The sequence below is a fragment of the Prinia subflava genome, chromosome 12, assembly GCF_021018805.1.
Source record: "Prinia subflava isolate CZ2003 ecotype Zambia chromosome 12, Cam_Psub_1.2, whole genome shotgun sequence".
In the NCBI taxonomy this organism is placed as follows: domain Eukaryota; kingdom Metazoa; phylum Chordata; class Aves; order Passeriformes; family Cisticolidae; genus Prinia; species Prinia subflava.
Genome location: NC_086258.1, coordinates 12,003,680 through 12,031,575, shown reverse-complemented (window position 1 = coordinate 12,031,575; position 27,896 = coordinate 12,003,680). Strand labels below are relative to the sequence as shown.

Genomic DNA, 27,896 nt, shown 5'->3' with positions numbered 1-27,896 from the left:
AGGAATGGCTGAACTGGCTTCAGCCTGCTCCTTCTGCACAGCTCTTCCTGACCCACTCCATGGGAGGCTGAATGGTGCTCCAACACCTCTGGCTACAGAAGCAGGCCCTGCTGCAGAAGGACAGGAGCTCCCAGGCATCTGCCTCCCCTCTTTCACACCATCAAACTTGCATGAGCAAACCTCACACAGGAAAGCCTCGCAATGCCCTGGAGAAACCTGTGCTACCCCAGTTACAGCTGCTGCAGTGAATTTTTGTGCCGCAGAAACATCAGGTATTTTTCCTCCAATGAAAGAGCTGCAGTGCTGTCCCCACGCAGGTGCCATTTGCCCAGAGCAGTCCAACTTTCAGGCACTCCTGGAAGGCAGAAATGCAGGAGGCTGCAGAGGCCCTGGCCCAGCAGAACTCACCAGTTTCTGGGGGAGGGTCTCGTCGCTGTCCAGGGCTCGCCAGAGCTTCTGCAGGCAGCGCATGAAGTCCTGGAAGCCCGAGTGGTGGTGCAGCTCGTAGAGCAGCGAGGCGTAGCCGTGCACGGCGCTGTGGAAGCAGGCCACACGGTCCACGTCCATGTCGTTCTCCCCCGCCGAGATGGAGGCCAGGTCAACAAACACCTTCAGCTCGTTTATGTCTGAAAGGAGGAAACACAGGAGTGAACAGCCAAGGAGGCAGCGGGGACACCACCCCCAGCACCACCGTCCGCAGGAAGTGCAGGAAGAACGCTTGGAACTGCAGCTCCTGTGCAACTGCCCTCTCCCCATCAGCCTTCCCAGGCCATCCACCCATCCATGGACCCCCCCAGGCCCCCGGATCCTCAGGGAGCTGAGGCAGTGCCTGTGCAGGTGAGGGGCTCTGTGCAGGTCAGACAGCTCAGCTGGCAGACACACAACTCCAGCCTCTAAACAACGAGTCTGGACTGAGCAGCAGCAGCTACTGAAGCCCTCCAGGCCCAGCCCAGCTCCCAGCAGGGTGGTCACAGCGTGCTGGAGCAGCCCACAGTGCACGGGCACGTTTAAAGGGCCCTCAAAGCCCAGCAGAGATGTAACTATCAACACCAGAAGCTGCGAGGGCACAAAGCAGATGGGTCAGGGATGCAGTGTTCCTTCTGCCCCCACACAAGCTGCCATCCCTTCCAGTACTCTCTGTCTCATTCCTGGATGAGCAGCACACACCTTTCAGTGCTTCTCTGACCCAGCAGACAAACTCCCTCTGCTGGGCCAGCTCCCTCAGGCAGCCACGGCGGGGCACAGTGATCCCCTGCAGCAGCGTCTTGGCTTGCACGAGCTCAGGGCTGATGAAATCCAGCTTCTGGGTCTTGTAGGAGTCAAGCTTTTCTGTCTGGAAAGCAAGTAGTGCAAACACACTCTGAGTCTGGAACTGGGAAATGCCACTGGTTCTGCAGCAGGGAAAGGAAAGCCCTCTGCACAGCCACATCCCAAAGGAGCAGTATCATCATCATCTCTCCCTAAGGAATGAGCAAAAGCACTTGGAACATCTGATTTTTACCTCAAATAAGCATTCTGGAACAAGGAATGGCTCTTGACAGACTGGGATAGATTTTTGGGGAGGTCCAAATTTAGCAAACACCCTGACAGTACAGAGCCAAAGTCAGGGATACTTACTATATGCAACAAGTTTTCCAGGATACTGAAGTCACCAGAGAGGCCCAAAGTCTCTTTGACATGGGCAATGATCTTGGCAGCATCAAAGGTTAAATGCATTTCATGGTACTGCTGGATCTGCTGGACCCGCTGGTCAACCCAGTCTCTGCCTTCTGCAGGCCAAAGCCCACAGATGGTGTTCAGCTCTGCTCTGAGATCCTCAGGGTGATTTGTGAATTCATGGAAAATTCTATCAACTGCAGAAAGTGTGAGACTTCCTGATTTGAGGTCATCATACAGCATTGCATAGTTGTCGAAGCAAGGGCGGATCATGCTGTCCAAAACATCATCAAGGTCCAGCTCAGGAACCGCCTCCTCCTCGTCCTCGTCCTCGTCCGGATAGTCACACTCATATTCCTCCCCTGCCTTCTGTGCTGCTTCCTCCCAGAACTGCTGGAAGACCAGGCTGTCCTTGAAAGAGTGCATTTTGTGGACAAACTCCTTCAGCTCTGGGCTCAGGCTGTAGAAGGCCTGCAGGGGCCTCCTCCCCACGGCCACAGCCTCACTGAGACTCTTGGAGCGAAGATCTTCCGAGTGCTGGAACTCCACTTCACCTACATCCACTGTGACCAGAGACAGGGCAGAGGGAGATCAGGGGGTGCAGCCTCCACCTCACTCCACCCCATCCCCCAAGCCACAAAATGCAGGTGGACCCCTGTGAGTGTCATTTGATGCACAAACACCCCCCTGATCCCCTCAGTGCTCTGGGTTTACTTCCCCCACCCCTCCTCACCCTCACTTGGGGGTTTAGAATCAAACCTGTTCCCAAAGCCAAAAGATATTCAAGGAAAGTGCTGTTTTCTGGAGTTGCCACTTTCAGACTGCTCCCCCAGAACTCTACCTCTCACGAACTTCTGCACCTTCCTGCACATGCTCAGGAAGGTTCCTATTGCCCTTTGCTCTCTTCTGAGCTGTGTGACCTCTTCGTGCCTCAACTCCAGCAGCTCTTTCAGGCTTCTCACCAGCAGCTCCTTTTCCTCACTTGGCCGCTGGTGGTGTTCTGAAAGAAAACTCAGCTGTAGAGACAAAGCAGACACCTCCCATGCCCTGCACCCCTGTTGGGAACTGTCACAGGGTCACAAACCCCACAGTGACAACACAAACTGCAGCTGGGAGCTCCCTGCCAGGACGAGGGACAGCACTGCAAACTGCTGGAGCCCCTCCTGAGCATTCCCAACCCACCCCTGCAGCCCCTCCTGGGCACTCTCAACCCACCCCTGCAGCCCCTCCTGAGCATTCCCAACCCACCCCTGCAGCCCCTCCTGGGCACTCCCAACCCCTGCAGCCCCTCCTGGGCTCTCCAGCATCAGCCCAGCGATGCTCTGAGCCAGCCCTGCCCCTCTGAGTCCTCTCTTACTCGTCTCCCAGATGCAGATGAACTGTTCCCTGTGCTGGAAAACCTCTTCCAGGTGTCTCACGAGGATGTGGCCGCTGTGGATGTCATCGGTGACAGCCATGAGCACAGAGTCTGCTGTGGCCATGACATCCTTTGCTTCGTCTGTGAGTTTGTCCAGAAGGCTCCCCTTTGCTCCTGTTCCACAAACAAAGCACGTCACATTTCCCAAAACCAGGCACAGTCAGGAACCTTTCCATGCCATGGCACAGGGTCCTTCCATTCCCTGTTGAAGCCCTGCCCAAGAGCCCGTGCCTCACACCACCCTCCAACCCCTCATGTCTTTCTGAACAAAACCAGGATCCCAGCACACAAATTTGGAAACTTTCCATGGAGAGCCCAGACCCAAACCCTGTGGGGCAAACAAAAGCCAATTGGATCTGTTCACTTGGCCTTCTCCTTGGCATTTTTGTGTGCCAATAACTTGTGAGAACTTCCCAGAGAAAGAAGTTTTGGCCCACAAATCCTGAGGAAGCTGCAGTGGATTAAGGAATAGTGGCTCCCTCCTTCTTGGCCTTCCCTCTCCAAACCCACGCTGAGATAAGGACTAAAATGAGAGCAGGACAATTTCTCTCTGCCGCTCTGTGCAGTGAGGCAGAGAAAAGCTTCTCAGGGCCTCCTAAAACCCAACTCCAGACCTACCATTAAAGCTGAAGATGTGTTTGATGTCAGGCCACGTGAGCAGGTGGTGCAGAATCTTATCAAAATCCCCCTCAGACTGCCCAGCCCTGACTGGCCACGACTTCACCATGACAGCAGACACGAGCTGGCTGAACTGGCCCATGTTGTAGGCAGAGATCTTCTCCAGGAGATTGCTGTGCATCTGCCAGGGCACACACAGAGGGCAGGGCTGTGTCAGACTTTGGGGTCCCAGTGTCTGTGTCTCACAACTGGCACTGACACCAGGGCTCATGGTGGAAACACACCACAAACCTTCCTCACAGACCTCATTTCCTGTTGATATTTTTTGATGTTTGTTTAACAAACAATCCACAGCAACTCAAGCAACATCCACCTCCCCTTCCACCCCAAGGCACATCCCTGTGCAACAGAATTGCTGGGAAATTCCCCTTTTCTTTCCCCTCCCTTCCCCTGCCAGGGCAAACACGTTACCTGGCAAGCTGCAGCCACAGCCTCCATGGCACAGTTCTGGAAGCAGCAGCTGATGGAGGAGTCCATCTGTGTGATCTGGTGGTGCTGACAACAGTACACCAAGATTTGGTTCACTGGAGGCTCCTAGAGGGCAAAGGGGAGATTTCTCATCAGCTCAGTGTCCAAAGTGTTCCTGCTGACAGCACACAGCAGAGCTGCTACCAAGACAATGACAGGAACCTGAGCATCAGCCCATTTCTGAGGGCCTGGAAGAGAGATCAAACAAATAAATGCTTGGAAAATATTTTAATGGTTTCCATCTAAAGTGTGTGATTACTTAATATCCACATCTCCAAGCCAAGCTCACAGCAGAAAATATTTGTTTCCTGACTTCACCGTGAAAAGCAATGGCTTAAAGATGTGTGGCTGCTGTAGAAAGGAGAGGAGGAGATACACAGGGGCAGTTTGAAGGGACTTCCACACGTGGGTGTGCATTTGGGAGCCTGAGCAGCACCATTTGTGCACGAGGAATGAAAAGAGAAGCACCAGCTTGGCTTCTCTGAGCCCTTGGGCTTTACTTTGCACTCACTGGTTCTATAAAACTACAGAGGTGACAACTGCTCAGAATGTGGATTTCCTCTGAAGCACCAGGACCTGCAGCCAGGCCACTGACACCAAGATTACAGCCTGGGACATTGTCAGGGCCAATTGTTGAGCCTCCAGAACCTGGTTTCTAACAGCAGTGGCAATAGTTATGGCCAAAGCCACTGTGTTTCCAGTCTCCTGCTCCAAGCACAGCACAAGTCACTCCCTCTGCCCTGGACCACCAGCCAGGACTGCCTGCAGGATCCCCTACCTGCTGGATTCTCTTCTTCAGATCTTCTACTAAAGTGTTCCTCCACGTCTGGGTGAACTGCTCATCTGGAAAGCTGATATTCAGAAACTTGTTCCAGGCCTGCAAGCAAGCAAACCCAAAGCACTGAGTGTTGATCTAGTAGAGAAAGAAATTAAAAGAAGGATGCAGAAGAGATGCCCCACACGCCTCAGACAGTCCTTCCAGACATTTCCATCCTGAGGAAAAGGAGCACTCCCAGAGCTGCAAAAGGCAGCTTTTAAGCCCAGACTGGCCGGGGCTGCTCTGAGCTTTGCCTGCTGGAAAAAGGGAAAGCTCTGAGCTTTTCCTGAGGACAAACCAGTGGGACGTACTGGGAGCAAGACAACACCCACAAGGGGCAGCTCCTCACCCCAGCAATGCCTTTAGGAAGAGCAGAACTGAGGTGAGCTGAGCAGCACCAACTCCAGCCCTTGCTGCTCAGCCCAGCAGCGTTTCACACCGCCCATCCCATCCCACTCCTCACCCAGCCACAGCTCCAGAGCCCTGCAGGGAGCCTGCAGACTCAAGACCCTGGCTAAGCTGCAGTAAAACCCCTTTAATTGCCATTATTAGAAGGTGACAAACCCGAATCTCAGAGTGGGAAGAGAAGGTGACGTGTCCCAGGTGCTCCTCCAGTAACTTCTGCTTCAAAGCGTTCCTGAACCAGGTCCGGGTGCCCCTGAGAGCTCCACGGAGCCCCTCTGCCACTGGAGCCCCCTGCACAGCATCCCCTGCAGCCTGCCCCACGCAGGGGAGCACAAAACAAACACAGTTCAGTGGACAGCAACAGACAACCAGCTGCAATCAGAGCTCCTGCAGAGAAAGCCAAACACACCCAGAACACAGAAATGCCCAGCAGCAGACCCAGCACTGCCTCCAGAAAGAGCACAGGGAGGCTGGAGAAGTGCAGGGCCCACAGGCAGGTTGTGCTTAAGCTTATTCCAGGAAGGAAAGACAACAGATGTTTAAGGGGAAAAAAAACTTAAAACAAAGCTTATCACAGCAAACCTGGGCATCCGACCTCATTTTCAGTAAGAACCAAACTCATTAAGTGGTTCCACAACTCTCTGCAAGTACCACTGCATTGCTTGGAGTGTGAAATTCTTCAGACTGAGACTGGATCTGACCTAAACCCAGCCTGTTGTACACACTTGTGATATTTCTGGGTTCCTTGCTTGTAACAAGGCAGGAGTTCCCTGGTACTCACTGCTGGGGGCCGGAGCTGGGTGACCCTGGCAATCAGGACGGCAGCAGTGGCAGGGATCAGGAACCAGTCCACTCTCCTGGTGGCCTTGCAGAGCCTCTCGTGCAGCCTGAGGCAGCAGGACAAGCAGCACTGCCAAGAACGAGCGCCCAGAGCTCTGCAGGGCAGCAAAAACAGAGCGAGAATTAATTTTTTGCTCAGAGGAAAAATAAAAAATTACAAAGTAAAAATTCTGTTGGGATGCAAATCTCTCTGGGCCCCATTCACACGGGCTCAGAAGTATTCAGAAATGTGAGGGCTGAATTAAAACCTTCAGGGAAACAAAACTACATAAAATCCACACAGACATGAGGTAGAAATGCAAGTTTAGTTTTAAATGAGAATATTTTAAGTGCCTTAATCAAATAAAGAGCCTGTATTAGTTAATAAGAAAAGCCCTAAAGTTTAAAGTTCAGTAGCAGAGCTAACTTAGCCCTGGATGTAATGAAAACGTAATATATCCTTGCTGGCATTCCTGGATAGAACAGACAGAGCTGTGCACACAGGATTTGTGTAAGGAATTACAATCATTTTTATACATCAGTGTTAGGCCCAGATAGGTCCAAGAAGACAGAGGTAGAATCGTGTTTGTAACTGATTGGGTAAAAAAGGAATAAAAATGCACTGCTTTGGGAGTGCTAGAGAGGCTGCTGCTTCTGCCTGGGACACGGACTCTGTGCTAGAAGGGTTCTGCCAGCAGCACCAACTGAACCCTCTGTCCTCACGAGAGTGACCCAGCCATGCAAGAAAGGACTCCTGCAACAACCCTGCCAGGACCCGACAGCTCAACAAACCCCACCAGACTGAACAGTGTGGCAGCTGCCGCCCTCAGATGGATTTAAAAAACGGGATGGAGCCCCAGGATTCTTTTCTTCACAGAGATTTTGAGGCACCCAGGCACGACCCCAGCCCAGGTGGGGATGTAGACAATGCCCTCACAAAGGGGCACTGCCCTTACCTGGCTGGGGGCTCGTCCAAGGCACGCAGCACCGTGTTCAGAAGCTTCTCTACCACCTGAGAACAGACAGACAAAAATATGGAACTGTGGAAGAAATTGTACAGACTGATTTCTGATAGCCGAGGAAAAGGGAACTCACTATTCTTTCACACCTTCTCCCACATTTTATAAATACACTTTAAAACAGCAGAACTTATTTACTGCATGTCAGAGCCAATCCTGGTCAGCTTTTACATGCACAAATACAACCTGTACTTCCTACAGTTTGGGGGTTCAAATCTATTATCAGTTGCAAGTTCCTACTCCTGCTGTCCTCACAAGTTTTCACAACAGCAGGAAAATCTCCCAAACCAGAGCCCCTTGCCCAACCCTCCTGTGCAATAAAGCAGTTTCAGGTACACATCTAAGGATTCAAACATTTGCCATCACTAACCAAGAGCAAACCCAGCTAAGAACACCCTCCCCTCATCAATGCCCACACCACTTTCTGCTGCAGATACACCCCCAACTCTCCCCCTGGGCAGTCTCTGACTTCAGAGCAACCCTTTTTTCTTCTGGCTAGGTTTGAAGCTCTTTGTGCTGTGACCTGCTGCCAGCCCCAGCCCCCTCAGTGATGGTCAGTCCTGCCCAAAGACACCCAGGAGCCCAGGCTGAGCCTCCATCCCAGAGCTGGGTGAAGATGCCAGGAGACAAACCTCAGTGCGAGCCCACGAGAGTGCAACGCCCTCCAGTCTGTAGGAAACACCTTGAAGGGTAACCAGCAAGTCACTGGAGAAGTCTCTGATGAACTCAGCCAGGCTCTCCAGGGGCAGCAGGCAGAGCCAGGACTTGACCAGAGTCCCATCAAATTCCATCAGGTATTTCTTTTCTCTCATCCGTTCCAGCAGGGTCACGCTGGAGGGGACACAAACCAAATCCTTCAGGACTCCAAGGAGCAAAAGGCCCACAGAGGAGTCTCCTCCTCACCCCTGTGCTTTTGTCACTGAGGATCAGTGGGAGTCCCCAGGGGTGGCAGAGCAGAGCCAAACCACTGAGCACAAGCACTCAGGGAATAAACTCCAGGTGCTGCTCAGACTGGGCACAACACCAGCAGCTTTAGCTCCCTGGCTGGGGTTTGTGTTTGAGGGGGTCACACAGTGCCCAGCTGGGCACTCAGTGTCCTCAGAGCCACCACTGTGGCTGTGCCCAAATACCCCAAACATCCTCCCTCACCATGTGACATTTCATACTCTTTAAAAACAAGAGAGGAAAAACGACAACAAAAAAAAGAGACGAAGTGATCGCCCCCAGCTCCAGCACAGGGCACTGGGTGTGACTGGGAGCTCTGGAACACTCACACATCTCGCTTCCTCCTGGTTTCAGCAAAGGGAAGCCCTTCCAGCCCTGCCCAGGCATCCTCCTCCACCAGCTCGTGCTCCTGCTGCAGGGGAGCAGCAAAGGAATGCAGAAGGGGAAGGATCCACACCCACTGGTCTACATCACGTTCAATGCATCTCTGGCACAAGTTTATCAGGTCAACCTTCAAGCTAAATAAAAAAAACAAAACAAACAAAACAAGCACACTGAGTGAAAGAACAGCTTTACCCAGGCCTTGAGAATGCCCTAGAGGTGTGGGAGGATACATCTCCATCTCCCTAAGGACCTTCAAGTAACCTCTGGCCATTGTTTTAGCTCCACCTACTCTTCATTGCAGACTGTACCCGTCCAGGTTTAAGGCCCAGAGCTGCAGGGTTCCTGAATCTCGCTGCACACAGCCTCCTGCTGGAGCACTGGGAAGTCCCAACCCTTCATCTACAGCCTCCCCCTGAGCCCCCCAGCCCCAGGACACCCACACAGAGAAGGACCCCAGGAAGAAATGCAACAGCTGCAGCTGTGCAAGTGAAAAACTCCAAATCCAGAGCCAGTCAGATCACAGCCTGGTGAACAGGCACTCCAGGGGAAAACCAGCCAAAAAGTGTGGAAGGATGCACTGCAGCCTCGCCTGGATGTCAGCCCTGCTTCAAGCAGCAGGCTGGAACTGAGACCTCCAAAGCCACCCCAAATGTGACAGTTCCTCTGGTTCTGTGGCAGTGGAGAGCTGGGGCCCTGCTGTTTTAGCAGAGGTGCTACCCCTGAGCAATGCCAGCCCGGGCAGTGAGCAGGTACACGCAGCACTTACTTGGTAACTCCTGCAAAAGCCTGTTTGATGCGATGGATCTCGTTCTGCACATCTTGTTGAGCCACCTCCTCCAAGCACAGGAGGCTACACAGGTCAGCCAGCTCCCCTTTATGTGCTGGCAGTGAATAGTCCTCAACTATCACAAGAATGGTGAGCCCCAGGGCCAGTTTGCTTTGGATGACTCTGTCCTCTGCAGCTGCTTCTGCTGCCAGGAAAGGGAGAGCGATTTTCTTCATGTGTTTTAGCAGCAAGTCGTTCACCTGGGACCAAGAAGGGAACAAATAAACCAGTCACAATATTAGGCTTTCTCTTCTGAACCCAATGTCTTCTCCCAGTTCCAGTGAGGCCACTGGACAGGAAGGAGCAGCCCTGACAACCAAAAAAGACAAAGTGGCATTTCTGCCACATTTCCTAATTACGTCAATTAAGAAATTTTGGATTCCAGAAGCTGTGCTGGCATCACTGCTTAGGACAGGATCAGGAGCTTCTCCCCAAAAGCAGGCAGGTTTGGAGCAAGGGACGAGTGCAGGGAAGTTGTTAGTGACAGAAGAACTGGCAGCAAAACCTAATGGCAAGGCAAGATCCAGACTCAAAACCCACTCCAGTACAAAGTCACCACGTCACAGCTCTGCTGCTGGCCCACGTGGGGTCTCAGAGCCACACTGAGGTGCACAGGCTGACTGAAGCCCCCAAGGCAGCCACCCCAGAGGGATCCCCACTGCTTCTGCTCCTGAAATTTGACTGGAAAAGCAAACTGAACCCAGCAAGGTCAACAGCAAAAAGAAAGTTTGGGTTCAGGGACAGAATGTTTTCTGTCTCTGTGCAAGAGAAGAAAACCTGAAGAAGAGAAGAACCCGTGCAAGAGAAGAACCTGAAGAGAAGAACCACCTGCTCTGTGCTGAAGTCCAGCTCTATCCACGGCATTGGCTTGCCATCAAACACCCGCTGGGCGACTGCAACGTAATGGAACTGCCTCAGCTGCCAGAAGAAGTTCCTCAGGTTGTCACGGCTCCAGGTTCCAAGAATGCTGAAGATACTTTCTAACATAACACTGGCAGCTATTTTCTTCCCTTCCACCACTTCCCTGTTTTTGTCACCAATAATTCTCTGCCAAGTGTTTCTGATGGTTTGCAACCTGGAAGGCTTTGCGCACACAATGTCGTCGTACTGGTGCCACTCTGGAACAGCAACACAGGGAAACAACCACTGCCATCAGGTGCCTTCCCTCTGCCAGCTGCCACAGCAACACCCCCCGAGCTCCCAGCTGCAGCCAGGGCTGCCTGGCAGCAATGCTGGGCCACAGCAGGGATCACCCCAGGGGCAGCTCCGGCCAGCAGGGCTCACCTCTGTTGTTGAGCAGGGCCTTTGGGACCAGTAAGCAGCGATTCACGTGGTCATTGGATTCTGAATTCTTGTAAATGAACTCATACTCCCCCTTCCCACAGGTCACCCAGTACTTGTAAGGAATGTATTTATCCAGGATTTCTTTGGAGAGAGTTACAGCACCTTCGATGAGGTATCCATGTTCTCCCAGATGCCTTGGAAACACAAACACAGCAAAGGCAGGCAAAGGACATGTTAGCTGATCTACAGACCTCCTTTTCCTGCATTGCTCCCTTTTTAACAGGAATGGTGACTGTGCTTTCATAAGGACATTTTAGAGTTTTCTCCACAGTGAAACCCTTTGCTGCAGCCCCCATGTGTGGGCACAGAACCACACCTTGCACAGGGGCCCGCTCCAGAGCAGGAACACTCACCGGGTGCAGCTCAGCTCACAGATGTTGTCCTTCCAGCTGCTGTAGGAAGGAATGTCCTGAGCCCTGATGAACACTTTATGGGTCTCGGGGTTGAGCTTGAAGTCGTTGGATAATATTGCATGGAAATAGACTGTAACACCCTCATTGTGGGTCACAGAGCTGCAGGAAGGAATTGCAAGGGAAATAGAAAGGATTCTGTTGGGGTTTTTTAATTGCACAAATCACTGTGGACCTCAAATCAGACTTGAGCCACCAGCTGAGTGGCTGCAAGACCCATAAACTGTGGCAGCAGTTCACTCAGACTGATGTTTGAGCAGGCCTAGTGCAAAAAGGAAAAGTGGGCTCCTAAAGGCAGCAGGAGATGCCCTGGCCCAGCAGAGTCACCTGGAATGGCTTTCAACACTTTCAACCCCTTCCAGCTCATACACCTAACACAAAACATCAGAACAGCTCTTTACACTATTCACCTGAAGCACATGTGTGTGAAGCACATGCTGCTCATAAGGGCAAGAAGTAAGAGAATAATCTCTTTTCTATCCATCAGATACTCAAGCAGGTTGAACACATCACCCAGGACACCACCTGTGCTGCAGCTCCCATTCAGCACTGGTTGTGCACAACCACCTCACCTCAGTTTCAGAACAATTCCATTTCCACATGTCTGAGGTACGTCCTGACCCAATCCCAGCACCTCAGTCTGGAGTCCTGAGTCCTCTTCACAGCAGCTCCTGTTAGTGAACAATGCTGGGAAGCAGCAGGGCTGTTCTCACCTCTCTTTAATCTTTTCCACGGGTTTCTGGTTCCTTTGCTCCTTTTTGCTCTTGGGGCTGTCTGCTGCAGCCACAGCACCCTCCTTCCTGGCAGCCTCAGCTCTTGGGCTCGGACTTGTCTTCTCACCCACGTCAGGCATTTTCTCACTTGGGCTCTGATTCTTCTCTTTTGTGTTTGCATTCTGCAACAGAGAGACAAACAGTGAAAACAGGAGACCCTGGAAGCACAACATCTCCTCCAGGGGCACCAGCAGCCCCATCCTCCTGGAAATACTGAGGGAAGCTGCTGGTCAAGGCAAACAGCACGTGAAGGCAGGGGAGCCCAGCCCAAACACACTGCCAAGCAGCCAGGTCAGGGAGCCCCAGGTCCAGGGTGTGGGGGGGTAAAGACAGTGAAAGAGAACCCACAGCAACTTCCAGCTCACCAGGCACAGGCACCTGCAAAGCACAAAACCCCCTCGGTTCAAGGGATCCCAGAGCTCTCCAGAGCACAGCTGGCTGGAAAAGAGGCACCTCCCAGTCCTGGGGGTACCTGAGCGAGCCCTCAGTGAGAGCTGGGCTAGAACTGACACCCAGGAGAGAAACCAACTCCCCAGTTCAACCCCGTATCCCTGGGCTGCTCCTCAGCCTCACTGACAGCACGAGCAAGCCCCAGTGGAAAGGGAAGCTGTGCCCACTGCAAACTCACCAGAGCCCACTCACACTCACCTTGACAGTGGAATTGCTCCCCTTCTGCTTGGGCTCCCTCCCAGCCTGCGGGCTCTGGGCCCCAGGGGAGCTCCTGGGCTCGGGTTTGCTCTGGGGGGCTCCCCTGGCAGGGGGCTCCTTGCTGCTGCCCTGGGCCTCTGCTGTGGCTGCTGGCAGCTGCCCAGGGGCACGGCTGCCCTGCTCCCCACGGCCCCCGGCAGTCTGTCCTGTCTGTCCTGTCTGTCCGTGCTCCGGGGCTGCTCCCAGCCCTGCCTGCTCCCCTGGGGCTGGGCCAGCCCTGCTGGCCGTGCTGCTCTGCTGTGCAGGGCTCAGCCCCTCTGCCCCCGGGCTGCCAGCGTCCTTCCCCGGGTGTGCCACATCCCTGCTGCCTTCAGCTGTGTCCCCACGGGCATCAGCGAGTCCACCAGCGCCGGGCTTTGCTCCCTCACCGCCGGGAGGGGGGATCGCTCGAGGAACACCACACGTGTCAGGCAGCTCTGTGGTCTGAGCTGTGCTTTGAGGAGGCAGAGAGTCCTGTTCCTCAGAGATGGATGTATTTGTCTTTGCTTTACTCTTCTTCCTTTTCTATTAAAAAAAGAAAAACAAAGACCACAAAGTCTGTTTATTCATTGCCAAAGGGAAACTCTTTGTCACCTCCTCCACTGCAGCAAGTACCAACATCTCCCTGCTACACGGGGCTAACAGAGAACAACAGAGAATGATCAGGAAGAGGAGGGACAAGACCAGCCAGTGAAATGCAAATAACTCTTAAGAGCTGTGTAGGTTTAATGTTCAAGGCTTGCTCGGCAGGAGCACAGAGCAGCGCTGCAGTGCCCAGGCTGACTCGTGTGATTTGTGGCTTCCCCCGACGCCGCACACACTAAACAGTGTCAGCAAACACAGCCTGCTCCTGCAGGAAGCCGGGCAGCAGCTCCCCGGCGTGGCCAGCGGGATGTGGGGGCTGCAGCCCGGCCCCCTCACCTCACACGAGAGGGAAACAGGCCACAGGTGCCCCCAGCCCCAGCAGGATCCTCACCTTCTTCTGCGGAGAAGCCACCTCGGCCGAGTCGCCAGCCCCGCGCTGAGCCGAGGGCTCTGTGCTGTCCTCTGGGGCAGACTCCAGCACTGAGGGTTCCTCTTCCTCCTTCCATGTCCCAGCAGAGGAGGGAGATCCACCTGCAGTGCCAGGTGTGGTGCCTGAGGTGCCGGGCAGAGCTCCTGCCCCGTCCATCAGTGACTCCCCCTCGGTCTCCTTTGTTTCAGTGGTGGAAGAAAGCCAGCAGCGCCTTCTCCCTTCACCTCTTCCTCTGCATCAGGGACTGGAGGGACCTGCACCTCTCTTCTCTCTGCAGGGGAGTGAAATTAATTGTTAAACTGGAAATGGTTTGGGTTGGAAGGGACATTAAAGGTCATCTCGTTCCACCCCTGCCACAGGCAGGGACACCTTGCACTGGACCAGGGCACTCCAAGCCTCTGAACAGGGAGACAATCAGAAAAAAAAGGCAAAACTTGTGGGTTGAGATAAACAGTTTAATAGGAAAGAAAAGGAAAACTATAATAAAGGAATATCCAGAGCAAGTGATGCACAGGGTGCTTGCTCACCACCCTCTCAGCAATGCCCAGCCAGCCCCTGAGCAGGGGCCCTCACCCCCAGGATAAATCCCCCCTGTGCTCTGGAACATCCCCTGGGCACTGGGGCAGCTCTCCTGGCTCTGCCCCCAGCTCCTCTCTGGCTGGGCAGCCTGGGAGCCTGAGAAGTCCTTGGCTCAGTGTAAGCAGTGCTCAGCAGCAGCTGAGCCATCAGGCTGTTATCAACAGGAGCCTCATCCTGAATCCAAACACAGCTCTGAACCCACTCCTGGGAACACAAACTCCATCCCAGGCAGAGCCAGGACACGGCACACGGGAGCTGTTTGCTGCTCCCTGCTCAGCTCCCACCAGCAATGCCCCCACTCCCTGTGCAGCCTCCTGCCCTCCCCAGGGCCCTGCCAGCTGCAGAGCAATGCAGGAACCGCAGCAGCGAGGCTCAGCTCCATCCCTGTCCCTCCTGCAGCGCTGCCAACCCGCGGTGCCTGCGGCCCCGTGCCAGGACAGGGGCACGTCCCAGCTGGCACAGCCCTCTGGGGTGGCACTGTGACCGCTCCCAGCAGCTGAGGCCTTTCCAGGAAAGCAGAGGAAACTCCCGTTTTATCTTTACAGCTTTATCCAGTCCTTCAAAAAGCTGTGAAGGGCAGCTGCAGGCGCAGCCAGGCAGCAGAGCAGATCTCTGCCTTCTGCAGGGGCTTCACAGGCCCCTCCATGCTGCCTCTGCCCCAGTCTGAGAGCAAAAGCTTTGAACCTCAGCTGCTCTGGATGTTCTTCCTACAGGATTTCAGAGCTGCAGATCCCAGGTTTGTTACCCTGCCATGCTGGAGTGCAGAGGGATTTGTTAAGAACTGACCCTGTCGGGACTGCAGCAGCTCAAGTCTGACTTAGTGTGTTTTCCTAGAATCCCACTTCTCTCTGTCAGCAAACCAAAAGCCATTCTGGTGGCCCAGGTCATTTGGTCTTAAACAAATAAAGGATTAAGAAACATTTCCCCAAGTATAACCTGAGTGCTGTGTACCTGATGCTGCCTCTGTTCAGAGAGGCAGAGCAGGTGTGTTGTCAAACGCACTTCTGGGCTGAGTTCTAAATGTAACAACAAGTTAGAAACTGTAAGTTGTGTCAAGGGGGACTCAGTCTTTTAACAAAAAACAGCACTACCTCATTAGCAAGAACAGAAACTAGTTCAACACTGGAGACTGTGTAGGATGTGTCAGCAACTGAGTCACTTCTGTGTGTCCCACCAGTCACTGCAGGGCGAGGAAAACTCTCTGGGCAGGGATGCCAGGGGAGGCTGAGATGAGAGATGGGGAGGGGAGCTCGGGACGAGAGCAGCGTGGAACGAGCTGGGCAGAGCCCAGAGCCCCACGGGCACCAGGGGTGGCACAGGCAGGCTGCGGTCACTCTGCAGCCTCAGCCCAGCCCTGGTGCCCAGCGTGGCCCCAGGGCGGCTGCAGGAGAGCAGGGAGGACAGACGGGGACGGGGCAGAGACACAGCCGAGTCTCGGCCCCCTCCGCCCGGCCGGCTGAGTGCCGGGAGCGGCCTGCGACACCCGAGAGCGGGGCGGGAGCGTGGGGGAGCGACAGCGCCGACACACAGACAGACAGACACACACAGCAGCGCTCAGAGCCCGGCTCCCCGAACCCTGCCTGGGGCTGCGCCGGAAGCCGGGAGCGGAACCGGGACTGGGCTGGAGCCCGGAGCGGGTCCCGAACCCGCGGCCCGGCCGAGGTCGCTGCCCAGCCCGGCCTGGGGCGGCGCTGACCCGCGGGTGGGCGTGGCCTGTATGCAAATGAACCCGCTATCATCCCCGCGGATTGGCGGCTCTCCGCCCCCTCGGGATATATGCAAATACCCAGGGTGGATGGACCAATGGCGTGGCGAAGCGGCGGTCATATGCAAATGAATCCGTTATGTGATGTGAGGGGCGGGGCTAGCGCGGCTCCCGGGGGGCGCCGGGAGGGCCCGGGGGGGGGCACGGGCGGGGAAACACCGGGAACGACCGGGGGGGGGGGGGGACACCGGGAACGACCGGGGGGGGAGGGGACACCGGGAACGACCGGGGTGGGGGGGACACCGGGAGCGACCGGGGTGGGGGGGACACCGGGAGCGACCGGGGGCACCGCGGGGTGGGGGCGCCCGGGTAAACGGGGAGGAGATGGGAGTGCCCGGGGACGCACCGGAGGGCTCCGGGCGGATCGGGGATCAGGGTGCACCGGGGAAATCGGGGCGCACGGAGGGGCTGCGGCGGCACCGGGAGGGTGCAGCGGGGCCCGGAGCCCGCAGCGCCGCCCGCCCCGGACCCGCGGCTGCCCCCGCCCCGCGCCGCCCGCCCCGGAGCCCCCAGGCCCGGCTCCCCGTCCCGCCGCTCGCCGGCCCCGGCAGCGCCACTCACCGAGAGACCGGGCACGGGCAGCGGCACCTGCAAAGCCCGCTAGTCCTTCGGCTCCGCCGACTCCCGCCCGGATAAGTTTCGATTCTCCGCCGAGCCGCCAACTTTCGTTTTTGCAGTCACGGTCCCCGCCCAGCCCCGGACCTCCCCGCCAATCCCGGCCCCGGCCACCGCCCCCGGCGGCTGTCCACGGGTCCCGCCCCGCCCGACCCCCATCCCGCCGGGCATCGCTCGGGGCTCTGCCCCGGTGCCGCCCGAGTCTCCCCCACCCTCCGGCCCGGGGCAGGAGCAGCACCGGGAGGGCACGGGTGTTGTGCCGGACCCGACAATCAAAGCGGATTCCACAGGCAGGAGCAGGGACACGGCTGGTGCCCCATCCCGGGCCCAGCCAGGACCAGCCGAGGACGGGCTCGCAGCAGCCCTGACCTCCTTGCTCACACGGGTTTGAGCACACACACATTCCCAAACAACCAGCCCATTTCACCCCGTGCCCGTTTCCCCCTCCCCGCACCCCGTGGTGCAGCAAGAACTCACAGCTCAGGGCTGCTCCGGACGGCGGCAGCGCTCCGGGGCAGCACCCGCGGCCCGGGCAGGTGCGTGGCTCCCGGGCACCTCTGCTGCCCTACCTGCACCTCCCGCAGCAGCAGCTGTACCAGACCCTGCCCTGGGGCTCGGCTCACCCGCCCGGTTTCAGTTTCTATTCCTTGGCATGCTCAGCACCATCCAGAAGATAATCTCCCCTTCCCACACAAAAGGAAAAAGTTTTCCCTCAGGAAGGCAGAGATCACACTGACTCATTAGCGATTTCTGATTTATTACACCCTCGCTGTGGCCGAGGGCTGCTCAGGGAAACTGAACTCCCGACCCTGCCCAGCCCCACCAGGTGCTGTCCCTGTCACACAGCTGGGCACAGCCTGGTGTCACCGTGCCTGTCCCCTCGGCACGGCCCAGGCCAGGGGCTGCACCCCAGGGGGACAGCCCAGCCCTGACCCAGGGCCGTGTTTGGCACAACACCCCACAGAAAAGATAAGAATAAAAAAGATGAGTAAGGATAAAAATCAGTAAGGAGCACAGTCCCAGAGGTTTTCCTCTCCCAGCAGCTGAAGGCTGAGCCCCCCTGCCTGCCTGGAGGGCAGCACAGCAGCCCTGGAACAGCTCTGACAGGAGCACACCCTGCGTCACCACTGGAGTGGCCCAGGACATGAAAAGGGTCCAGAATTCAAACAGCTGTTTAAAAATGGCAGCAGCCATGGAGGAAGAATGGCTTTGCACTGGTCACTGTGGCATGGAACAGTTTTGTCCCACAGCCCGTGTGGGGCTGGGCTGGTGCCGCTCTGTCCATCTCGGTGTGGGACATGGGGACAGTCCATCCCCACAGGCCTGGCTGCGGCAGGAGGCTCCCACGCAGTGTGCTGGGGTCCCTGGGGTGTCACAGGACGTTCAACCCAAACTCTTCTCACTGGATGAGCCCCGAGCTGTCGGCAGTGCTGGTGAAGGGCTCCGCTCCCCTGCACCGCGCTGGGACAGGAACGGGAGCAGAGTCAAGCCAAGGCTCATGTCCTGCCTCTGCCTGGGATGGAGTTTGTGTTCCCAGGAGTGGGTTCAGAGCTGTGTTTGGATTCAGGATGAGGCTCCTGTTGATAACAGCCTGATGGCTCAGCTGCTGCTGAGCACTGCTTACACTGAGCCAAGGACTTCTCAGGCTCCCAGGCTGCCTGGCCAGAGAGGAGCTGGGGGCAGAGCCAGGAGAGCTGCCCCAGTGCCCAGGGGATGTTCCAGAGCACAGGGGGGATTTGTCCTGGGGGTGAGGGCCCCTGCTCAGGGGCTGGCTGGGCATTGCTCAGAGGGTGGTGAGCAAGCACCCTGTGCATCACTTGCTCTGGATATTCCTTTATCATTATTATAATTTTCTTTTCTGTCCTATTAAACCGCCTTCATCTCAGCCCAAGAGTTTTGCCTTTTCTCTGATTCTGTCCCTCTGTAGGGGGAGTGAAGGGCTCTGGTGCTGAGCTGCTGCTGGATTGAACCACCAGAGCTCATTAGGAATCCCCAAGGCTGGGGAGATCCAATCCTTCAGAGGGGCTCCAGCTCCCCCTCCCAGAGCCCCTGCAGCCCCCACTGCTGCTGTGCAGCTGGACAGGTCAGATCCCCACGGGAGTCCTCCAGAGCCACACTCATCCCGTCCTGGGAGAGCAGCCCAGAGCCTCACCTGCCTCCTCCCAGCTGGGGAAATGCTGGAATCCTTCTAAGTCTGCAGACAGCAGGACTTGGAGAACAGGGTCCTGAGGGCAGAGAAACCCGGGCTGGGGGAGTGCTGGCTGCTTCCCACCCCTCCAGGGCAGAGCCCCAGCCTCTCCAGCAGGGAGCAGGCAGCCCTTCCAGGGCCCCGCAGCCTCCAGCTCTGTGAGACGCGTGGGACGCTGATGGTGCCACAGAGGAGGGGCCAGCACAGAGCCCGGGGAGGGCAGCTGGGCTGAGCCCACGCCCTCCCTGGGGCTGGCCGGAGTGGCCAGGGTCCCACACACCTTCAGGCCACAGAAGGCCAGCGAGAGGCCGTGCCCGCGCAGCTCCTGCAGCAGCTCTGCCAGCCCCACCACCGCCGTGTAATCGATGCTGCTGATGTGGCAGCAGTCCAGGATGACGCAGCGTGGTGGAGATGCTGCTGGAAGAGCACAAGGTCACGTCCCTGACATGTCCAGAAATGCCCAGCCCAGGGGTCACAGCCCTCAGAGCCAGGGCAGGGGCTGGCAGGGGTGGCACAGCGGTGCTGTCACCGCTTGCACCCGCAGTGCTTGGGTCTGGGCAGCACTCGCCACCCGCAGCAGAAGTGATGCAGGCGGTGACAGCTGTGTCCCCAGGACGGGTGGGAGCACAGTACCTGCCAGAGCACGGCTGCACACCGAGTCCCGCAGGTGCTCCACGGCGGGGAAGTGCAGGCCGCTCCCCGGCTGCACCAGCAGCACCGCCCCCTCCGACACCTGGGGGGACAGGAGTCACTGCCAGCTCAGGGCTGAGACCCTCCCCAGGCAGGGACAGCTGCCGTGCCACTCACGGTCCTCCTGGATGGAGTGGGAGCAGCAGGAGCCCCCATCCCTCAGGGAAAACCCTCCCGCACACACCCCAGCGTCAGCAGGACAGGGACAGCCGTGCCTCCCTCTCCTCCTCTCCTGGCTGTTCCTTTTCTCCTGCTCTTTGAAAGGGGTCCCTGTGCTGTGTCCATGGCAGTCAGAACAGGTCAGGAGCATCCTGCACCCCAACACCCCACTGCCCTCAGGAGCCCCTCCCAGCACATCCACGGGGAGGGAGAAGCCCACCTTTATTGGGGGCCTGGCAATGGAGTAGAGCAGGAGGATCCCAGAAAGCAGCACCCCCGCCACGATTCCGTACTGAATCTCCCAGAAGCAGAGCAGGAATGTCACACAGAGGGGCAAAAGGTCCAGCCCTGCAAGAGAGAGAAGCCAGGCTGGGCTGTGGCAGGTCCTGGTGCCACAGGGCACTCAGTGACAGCGTCCAGAGCCGGGCTGCACCGGGCTCTTGAGGAATGCATTCAGTGCAGACGCAGGTTGAGCTCAGGGTGGGAGCGCTTGGAAGGGGCCACCCTTTGCACAACAAAGAACTCAGGATCCGGTGGGCAGCCACATGATGGGACACTCAGAGACTGTGATGGGACACTCAGAGACTGTGATGGGACACTCAGAGACTGTGATGGGACACTCCAGAGACAATGATGGGACACTCAGAAACGGCTGCAGGACCCAACCACTCGCAGATTTTCACATGTCTGTGAGGGGATAAAGGGATAAAATCTCACAGGTTCATTTGTTCTGGATCCCTCCTCGCAAACACCCAGCTCGAGCTGTTATTCTGTTACTTGGTTATGGCACCATGATTAATTTTTTTTAAGGATCTGGACATCTGAGACTGCTATGGGAAACCTGAGGCAGAGCCAGTGAGGAAACCTGCTCTGTGTGAGTGGGGCAGGGGGGAGCCCTGAAGGGGCCTCAATCCCAGCTCAGGGGAGCGAGTGTGGCTGCCAGAGTTGCTTCTATGGCTGCACCGGGAGGTTCCTTTAGCAGGGGGACTGCCCATTCCCTCACTCTTAACCCGCCAGAGCGTCCGGAAGATGCCAGCGTCGAACATGGGCACCACGGCCGAGATGATGACAGCAGCCAGCGCCGCTTTGGGGATGTAATAGAAGAGAGAGGTGAGGTACGCCAGGGACAGCAGCACCAGGGCACCTGCGGGAGGGGGACCCCTGAGCCATGGGCACCCCGACACCCGGGGTCACTGGCACCCAGGGGTCCCCAACACCCAGGGGTCCCTGATACCCAGGGGTCCCTGATGCCCAGGGGTCCCTGGCACAGGGAGCAGCCCAGGGCAGGGCAGGGCAGGGCAGGGCTGTACCTGTGACGAGCCCTCCCGCGGGGGTGCAGACCCCTGACTGGGCATTCACTGCCGTCCTGAAATGCAAACCCACACATCCCAGGCTGTGCAGGGACGGGGCTGGGGGATGCTCCTGCCCACTGCCCAAAGGCCCCACCCAGGAAAACCATCCACCCCACAAGGCAGGAACACGAGCAAGCCCCTGGCTTTCTGCCTGCAGCGGGACCACACAGCAGGAAGGGAGGTGGCCCTCAGCAGAAGGGAAGGTGGCCACCAGGACACGAGCTCAGGGACCCACTGGGGTCAGCACAGTCTTCCACTCAAGATCTTGCAGAGCTCCCTCATCCAAGCCCCAGCGAGTGCCCTGCTCCCCCTCCTGATACCCACCGGCCAAAGCTGCCCGTGATGGGGTACGAGGAGACGAAGGAGCCCAGGACATTGGCGACACCTGAGGAGACAAGGAGAGGGGCTGGGAAGGCACTGCTGTGTCTGTGTCCCCGTCATGACCTTCTCCCTTCCCAGCCCAGGGCTGGACAGTGCCCACCCAGCTGTGCAAGAGTGACTCAGCCTGCTCTGGAAATTCCTGAGCTGACAGAACGCCTGGGGTGGGGGCAGCAAGGTTAGGAAGGGAAAAGTTCAGGTGGAGACAGGACTGCCCAGATGGGATCTCAGGCAGTGCTGGGGCCACAGCCCCACCCCTGCCCTCCTGACCAAGCAGCTCTTACCCAGAGCCAGCAGCTCCTGGTCGGGGTCAATCCTGTAACCATTCTGTGAGGCTGAAAGGAGATGCTGGCATTGGCCTGAGGTTCCCACAGGCACAACATGCCACACACATGGAGCACAACCAGCAGTGACTGGGACTGTGTGGGCCCTGCCCTGGCACCCCTCAGGCACAGGAGCACCCGAGACAACACTCACCTCCTGGGCAAATTTCAGCTGTGCACCCCACAGGACCCCTCCTGCCAGTCCACGCTGTGAACTGCAGCCCAGTCCCTCCAGAAGGAACAGCACCTTCCCCAGCACTCCGAGCCCTTGCAGACCCCTCCCCAGCACCCTGAGCCCCCACGAGCACAGGGCAGGACCCTGGCACAGCCCTACCGAAAGCCTTGGCGATGGCGATGGTCTCCAGCAGGCCCATGAGCGGCACCACGGCCAGCCCGGCCCCCATGTCCTGGGAGGGGAGGATCCAGTCAGGGCAGGCTGGGACCCAGCACACGAGGAGGGAGCAGAGCAGCCCCTGGGGAGCTGCCAGCACCCACCTGCACCATGCTCTGGAAGGGGACGGTGCCGTTGGGCGCTGCCAGGGAGAAGCGCGGCGGCCGGAACGCCGGGAGGCCCCGGGGGATGCTGCCCGTGAGCCTGAAGGGCTGGGAGCCCATCACCTGGAAGGAGTAAGCCACCAGGCCAGCAAACAGGACAACCAGAGCATTGCGTGCTGTGAAAGGGGAGAGAGCGCCCGTGAAAGCTGCCCAGGGCAGCGGGAGGGGGCAGGATGTGATGGGTATCCCGGGCCCTAGGAAGGGGCACGGGGGCAGCACCCTTGGGTTGCTGACCCACCTCCAGGTCTTGGCTCCTGCCAGCCTGGGCTTGAGATGAGCCCCCGGGAGGGGCCGGGCCAGGGGACAGCTGACACACCTGTGGCAGAGATCCAGACAATCAGGTAGCTGATCCTGACAGCCAGGGGGTCTGCAGGGGCAGCGGGGGGCAGGCGGCTCTTCATGGCCCGGAGCCCTGCCAGCGCGGCCAGGCAGGTCAGCCCCAGCACAGCGTCCCCAGCCCTGCAAGAGGCACTTCAGCGCCACCCCAAACATGCTGTGGGCACAGCGAGAGCTCCCACAAAGCCCCGGGGAGGGGGAGTTGTGTCACAGCGCTGGGCAGAGCCCCAGGAATCAGTCCAAGGTGTGACCAAAGCGAAGGGGAGCGAAGCAGCGGAGCCCAAGACGCCGCAGCTGCAGGGGAGGGAGCAGGGCAGGGATGGTGCTGACCTGGTCTCCCCAATCCTCCGCAGCGTCTCATAGACCTGCAGGAAGAACTGCCTCGGGATGCCCTGCAGCCCCAGGATGTTCTGTGCAGAAGACAAAGCGTGGTGACAGCCCGGCCCTCCCGTGACCGCAGCCATTAGCCAACGCCGGCCTGGCAGCTGCTGGCAGAGGCTCTGATTTGGGTTAACCACAGAGGAAGTGTGGCAGCCCAGCAGAGCCTCAGGACCCTGAGGGGCCAGTGAGGGGCTGCTGGGGCTGCAAAACACCCCCCAGCTTCCAAATCTGCAAACCCACCGTGCCAGAGGATTGCCCAGTGCCTCCTGCAAGTGACCAAACCCAATGTCCTGGTTTTACTGGTGTCCTGGATGCCACCAGCTGGGTGTGTTCAGCTTGGTCTGCTCAGAGCAGAGCGCTCAGGGACCCAGCAGAACCACTGGCAGGGGGCCCCAGGACCCCTTTGAGGCTCCTTCCTCCAGCACCACACACATTGCCCAGCCCGGTGCCAAATATCCCAGTTCCGCAGCACTAGGAGAGGGCTGGCAAGGCATCCAGGACAGGGCAGATCCTACCTTGATTTGGTTGAAGCTAATGGTGATGGAAGCAGCTGATGTGAACCCTTTAATGACAGGGCAGGAAATGAAATCCAGAAGGAATCCTGCATGGGATGGGAGGCAGTGAGCTCCTGACCCCAGCGGGGCCTCATGTGTGTGCACAGGGGGCTGTCACAAGCGCCAGCAGGACAACCCCAGTGTCCCAGAGAGCAGAGAGGAGCAAGGAACAACAAGAGGCTGTACAGCAATACCCTAAGCATACAACTGTGCTCGGCCAGAGTCTCTCACCGAAGCGCAGGAGCCCCATGGCCAGCTGGATGCAGCCGGAGAGGAAGGCGAGGAGAACGGCATGGACGGGCTCGTGGAAGGCGTACGAGGAGACCAGCAGGGACATGATGGCCGTGGGACCCAGCGTCACGTCCTTGGCCGTGCCCAGGAAGCAGTAGACGAAGCAGCCCATGAAGGAGGAATAGAGGCCGTACTGCAGGGGGACAGAAGGGGCACTGGCACAGCCCTGGGAGCTGGGAGAGGCCAGACTCCGAACTGGGAGGGCTGGGCTGATCTCCGGTCACTCCAGAGCCCTTGGCAGACGCAGAACATCCTGCCCAGGAAACGGGCGACTGCACACATCAGCCCTTGGTCACCCAGCCCAGCCCAGCCCTGCCCGCCACCCCGGCCCGCTGCTCCGGGAGCGGGGTCCCGGCTCCCACCGGGCAGGGCGGGTCCCAGCCCCGGGCCCCGGCACCCACCTGCAGCGGCAGCCCGGCCAGCTCGGCGTAGGCCAGCGCCTGCGGCACGGCGGTCAGCCCCACGGCCAGCCCGGCCAGCGCGTCCAGCGGCAGCCACGCCCGGGAATAGCGCGGGAGCCAGCGCAGCAGCGGCAGCGCCGGGAGCGGGCAGCGGCACCCCGGCATGGCCGGGACCGGGAGGAGCGGGGCCGGGCAGGAGCGGGACCGGGAGGAGCGGGGCCGGGCAGGAGCGGGACCGGGCAGGAGCGGGACAGGGCAGGAGCGGGGCCGGGCAGGAGCGGGACCGGGCAGGAGCGGGACCGGGCAGGAGCGGGGCCCCGCGGGGCCGGGGCTGCCCGGAGCCGCCGGTACCAGCCCAGCACAGACCGCAGAGACCGCGGCTCCGCCCGCGCCGGATCTGAGCGGCCGGGACGCCTCATGTGACCGGGGTGAGGAGGAGCCGGGGCGGCCGGAGGAGCTGCTGAGCCCCGTTGCCGGTGCCCCTGTCGCTGCCGGTGCCGCTGCCGGTGCCGGTGCCGCTGCCGCTGTCGCTGCCGGTGCCGGTGCCGCTGCCGCTGTCGCTGCCGGTGCCGGTGCCATGCAGCCCTGGGCGCTGGTGCTGCTGCTGGGCGCGCTCTGCCCCGGCGGAGCCGCTGTCCCGGCCCGCAATGTGCTGCTGCTCCTGGGTGAGTGCGGCCCGGCCCAGCCCCGGAGCCGGCCCGGAGCCCCCTGCCCGGGGCTGGGCGCTGGGGGCGTCCCGCGGCTGGGAGGGCGGGTCCCGGGGTGCGCTGCATCCTCCCCGCAGCCCGGGGATGCTCCCGGTGCCATCAGAGTCCCCCGGGCCTTGTCCCCGCTCAGGGACACCCCCGGGCTGACCCCGCACCCATCCCGCAGCCGATGACGGCGGCTTTGAGAGCGGCGCCTACAACAACTCGGGCATCCGGACGCCGAACCTGGACGAGCTGGCCCGGCACAGTTTGATCTTCCAGAACGCCTTCACCTCCGTGAGCAGCTGCTCCCCGAGCCGGGCCAGCATCCTGACCGGCCTGCCCCAGGTAGGGGCACCCCCCTGCGCCGGGCCGGGGCTGCCAGCCCACGGCAGATGCCACGGGCACGGCTGGAGCACGGCTGGCAGCCCCGGTGCGACCGAGCTGCTTCCCCTCACCCACAGCACCAGAACGGGATGTACGGGCTGCACCAGGACGTGCATCACTTCAACTCCTTCGACGGCGTGCGGAGCCTGCCCCGGCTGCTCAGCCACGCTGGCATTCGCACAGGTAGGGAGCTGGGACAGGCAGGGAGCTGGGACAGGCAGGGAGCTGGGACAGGCAGGGAGCTCCAAACCCCACTGGGAGCGTGGTGGCTGCACTGTCTGTGGGCCGGGGAGCACTGCCTGGACCTGAGGCTGTTCCCCAGAGACAGCAGCAGCCACATCCCCCCTCGCACTGCTCCTGGCACAGAATTATCCCTGCTTTTCTCAGGGATAATTGGGAAGAAGCACGTGGGGCCAGAGGCTGTGTATCCCTTCGAGTTCGCCTACACCGAGGAGAACAGCTCAGTCCTGCAGGTGGGGAGAAACATCACCCGCATCAAGGAGCTGGTCCGGCGGTTCCTGCAGAGCCAGGACGAGAGGTGAGACGGCCCCCTTGTCCGGGGAAGGGCTGTGGGGAGGAGGGAACCTGGCTTCACTGAAGAGGTGTCTGTCCCCTTGTCCCAGCTGGTCTCAAACAGGAAGGGGCCCCTTGTCCCTGTGTTGCCCCATATCCACATTAGGTCCTGCTGACCCCGGCTCGCCATGGCACAGCCCAGGAAGGTCTCCGGGCACTCCTTTGCTTCACCACCTCCACATCCCTCTTTCCATCCCTAGGCCTTTCTTCCTCTATGTTGCCTTCCACGACCCCCACCGCTGCGGGCACTCCCAACCCCAGTACGGGGCCTTTTGTGAGAAGTTTGGCAATGGAGAGAGCGGGATGGGCTGGATCCCCGACTGGAAGCCGCAGATTTTCCACCCGGATCAAGTGCAGGTGAGAACCTGTGGGAATGTGTGGGGCTCTGTGGGGCTGCACATGATGGCAGCCTCTGATGGAGCCAGGGCTGGCCCCCACCTTGTCACTGCCTCCAGTGTCACAGCAAGAGCTGCTGAAAGCACAGCGGCCTGTGACAGCCACATGGCCCTTCCCTGTCTCTGTTTAGGTCCCTGCCTTTGTCCCGGACACGCCGGCTGCCCGGGCAGACCTGGCTGCCCAGTACACGACCATCGGCCGCATGGACCAAGGTGGGAGCCCCGGGCCAGGCTGGGGAGCGCCGCAGCCCCTGGCTCCCCGCTGAGCTGTGCCCCTGTGCCCGCAGGGATCGGGCTGGTCCTGCAGGAGCTGCGCCACGCTGGCTTCCTCAACAGCACCCTGGTGATCTACACCTCCGACAACGGCATCCCCTTCCCCGGCGGCAGGACCAACCTGTACCGCTCGGGCACAGCCGAGCCCCTGCTGCTGTCCTCCCCTGAGCACCCCCGGCGCTGGGGGCAGGTCAGCCCCGCCTTCGCCACCCTCCTGGGTAAGGGCTGAGGGAGGGAGGCAGCACAGCCCTGCCTGGGGGTGTGGGCTGCTCCCCACCCTCCCTACACCAAAACTCAGGGTCCTGTCCCTGGGGGCACCCCAGAGCCCTCAGCATTGGCAGGGCCAGTGCAGGGCAGGGGAAGGAGGGAGGACAGAACAGGGGACACCATCCCTGGGGACCTTTCTGTCCCTCTCTGGGGCTGAGTTTCCTCCCACAGTGCCTGTCCCTCCTCTCACCCTTTTCCTCCCCTCCAGACCTGACTCCGACCATTCTGGACTGGTTCTCCATCCCCTACCCTGCTTACAGCATCTTTGGCACGAGGCAGGTGCGGCTCACGGGGAAGTCTCTCCTGCCAGCCCTGGAGTCAGAGCAGCCCTGGGCCACGGCCTTCAGCAGCCAGAGCCACCACGAGGTGACCATGTACTACCCCATGCGGGCCATCCAGCACCGGCACTTCCGCCTCATCCACAACCTCAACTACAAGATGCCCTTCCCCATCGACCAGGACTTTTACATCTCACCCACCTTCCAAGACCTGCTCAACCGCACCAGGGCGGGGCAGCCAACCCACTGGAGCAAGACCCTGCACCAGTACTACTACCGGGACCGCTGGGAGCTCTTCGACTGCAGCCGGGACCCTGCCGAGAGCCAGAACCTGGCCACAGACCCCCGCTATGCTGACATCTTCCAGGGGCTCCGTGCACAGCTGCTCAGGTGGCAGTGGGACACGGGGGACCCCTGGGTGTGCGCCCCCGACGCTGTCCTGGAGGAGAAGCTGAGCCCCCAGTGCAGGCCGCTGCACAACGAGCTGTGAGTGCCACTGTCACTGCGGGCAGAGTGCTGCGACCTTCCTGGAGAAGCGTCCTTAGAAGGACACAGGGTGTCCAGAGGCACAGGCACATCCGCTCCCTGCTCAGTGATTTCAGGCTCTTCAGTGAAATCAGCTCTTTTAAAAAGGGAGCTCAGTGATTTCCAGCTGGGGGCTGAGCACATTCAGGACCCGGAGAGGGGACACGGACACAGGCTGGGGCTGCTCCCAGCAAACAGCAGCTTTATTCACACTTCTGCTCCCTCAGCCCCTGCACATCCTGCTCCCCAAAACCACAGCCAGGAAATTCCCCAGTTACTGCC

At 59.1% G+C, this 27,896-nt stretch overlaps 3 protein-coding genes across 12 annotated transcripts in view; 1 reads left to right on the top strand and 2 right to left on the bottom strand.

Moving 5' to 3' along the window:
- Positions 1-16,714, bottom strand: part of RNF213 (ring finger protein 213) — a 44,307-nt gene extending 27,593 nt beyond the window's left edge. Inside the window, exons 1-21 of the mRNA XM_063410105.1 lie at positions 16,569-16,714; positions 13,625-13,934; positions 12,610-13,173; positions 11,902-12,083; positions 11,132-11,290; positions 10,719-10,912; positions 10,263-10,552; positions 9,375-9,634; positions 8,554-8,742; positions 7,912-8,110; positions 7,217-7,272; positions 6,223-6,376; positions 5,601-5,753; positions 4,998-5,096; positions 4,163-4,285; positions 3,692-3,872; positions 3,014-3,187; positions 2,498-2,656; positions 1,618-2,219; positions 1,168-1,333; positions 409-626 (exon numbers count right to left, since the gene is read on the bottom strand). Of these exons, the coding sequence (XP_063266175.1) occupies positions 409-626; positions 1,168-1,333; positions 1,618-2,219; positions 2,498-2,656; positions 3,014-3,187; positions 3,692-3,872; positions 4,163-4,285; positions 4,998-5,096; positions 5,601-5,753; positions 6,223-6,376; positions 7,217-7,272; positions 7,912-8,110; positions 8,554-8,742; positions 9,375-9,634; positions 10,263-10,552; positions 10,719-10,912; positions 11,132-11,290; positions 11,902-12,083; positions 12,610-13,173; positions 13,625-13,819 (4,317 nt within the window). The 5' untranslated portion in view covers positions 13,820-13,934; positions 16,569-16,714. The remainder of the gene's footprint in view (positions 1-408; positions 627-1,167; positions 1,334-1,617; positions 2,220-2,497; positions 2,657-3,013; positions 3,188-3,691; positions 3,873-4,162; positions 4,286-4,997; positions 5,097-5,600; positions 5,754-6,222; positions 6,377-7,216; positions 7,273-7,911; positions 8,111-8,553; positions 8,743-9,374; positions 9,635-10,262; positions 10,553-10,718; positions 10,913-11,131; positions 11,291-11,901; positions 12,084-12,609; positions 13,174-13,624; positions 13,935-16,568) is intronic.
- Positions 16,715-17,345: 631 nt separating this feature from the next.
- Positions 17,346-24,894, bottom strand: SLC26A11 (solute carrier family 26 member 11). 10 transcript variants are annotated; one of them, XM_063409201.1, is made up of 16 exons: positions 24,231-24,894; positions 23,770-23,962; positions 23,500-23,585; positions 22,934-23,013; positions 22,506-22,726; positions 22,208-22,383; positions 22,047-22,119; positions 21,674-21,724; positions 21,336-21,396; positions 20,970-21,025; positions 20,663-20,803; positions 19,880-20,007; positions 19,444-19,543; positions 19,091-19,227; positions 18,775-18,847; positions 17,870-18,083 (listed from the first exon to the last, which is right to left on the bottom strand). In XM_063409201.1, exons 1-16 carry the CDS (start codon positions 24,807-24,809, stop codon positions 18,022-18,024), a joined length of 2,217 nt encoding a protein of 738 aa, XP_063265271.1. In that variant the 5' UTR covers positions 24,810-24,894; the 3' UTR covers positions 17,870-18,021. The 10 variants fall into 10 exon arrangements, with proteins under 10 accessions (XP_063265270.1, XP_063265277.1, XP_063265268.1 ...); XM_063409202.1 differs by having other exon boundaries at positions 19,091-19,224; XM_063409204.1 differs by having other exon boundaries at positions 22,584-22,726.
- On the top strand, positions 24,808-27,579 carry SGSH (N-sulfoglucosamine sulfohydrolase). Its single transcript, XM_063409779.1, has 8 exons — positions 24,808-24,895; positions 25,104-25,264; positions 25,381-25,486; positions 25,691-25,841; positions 26,077-26,233; positions 26,403-26,484; positions 26,559-26,762; positions 27,020-27,579. The coding sequence occupies exons 1-8, from the start codon at positions 24,808-24,810 to the stop codon at positions 27,577-27,579; spliced, it is 1,509 nt and encodes a 502-aa protein (XP_063265849.1).
- The last annotated feature ends 317 nt before the right edge of the window (positions 27,580-27,896 follow it).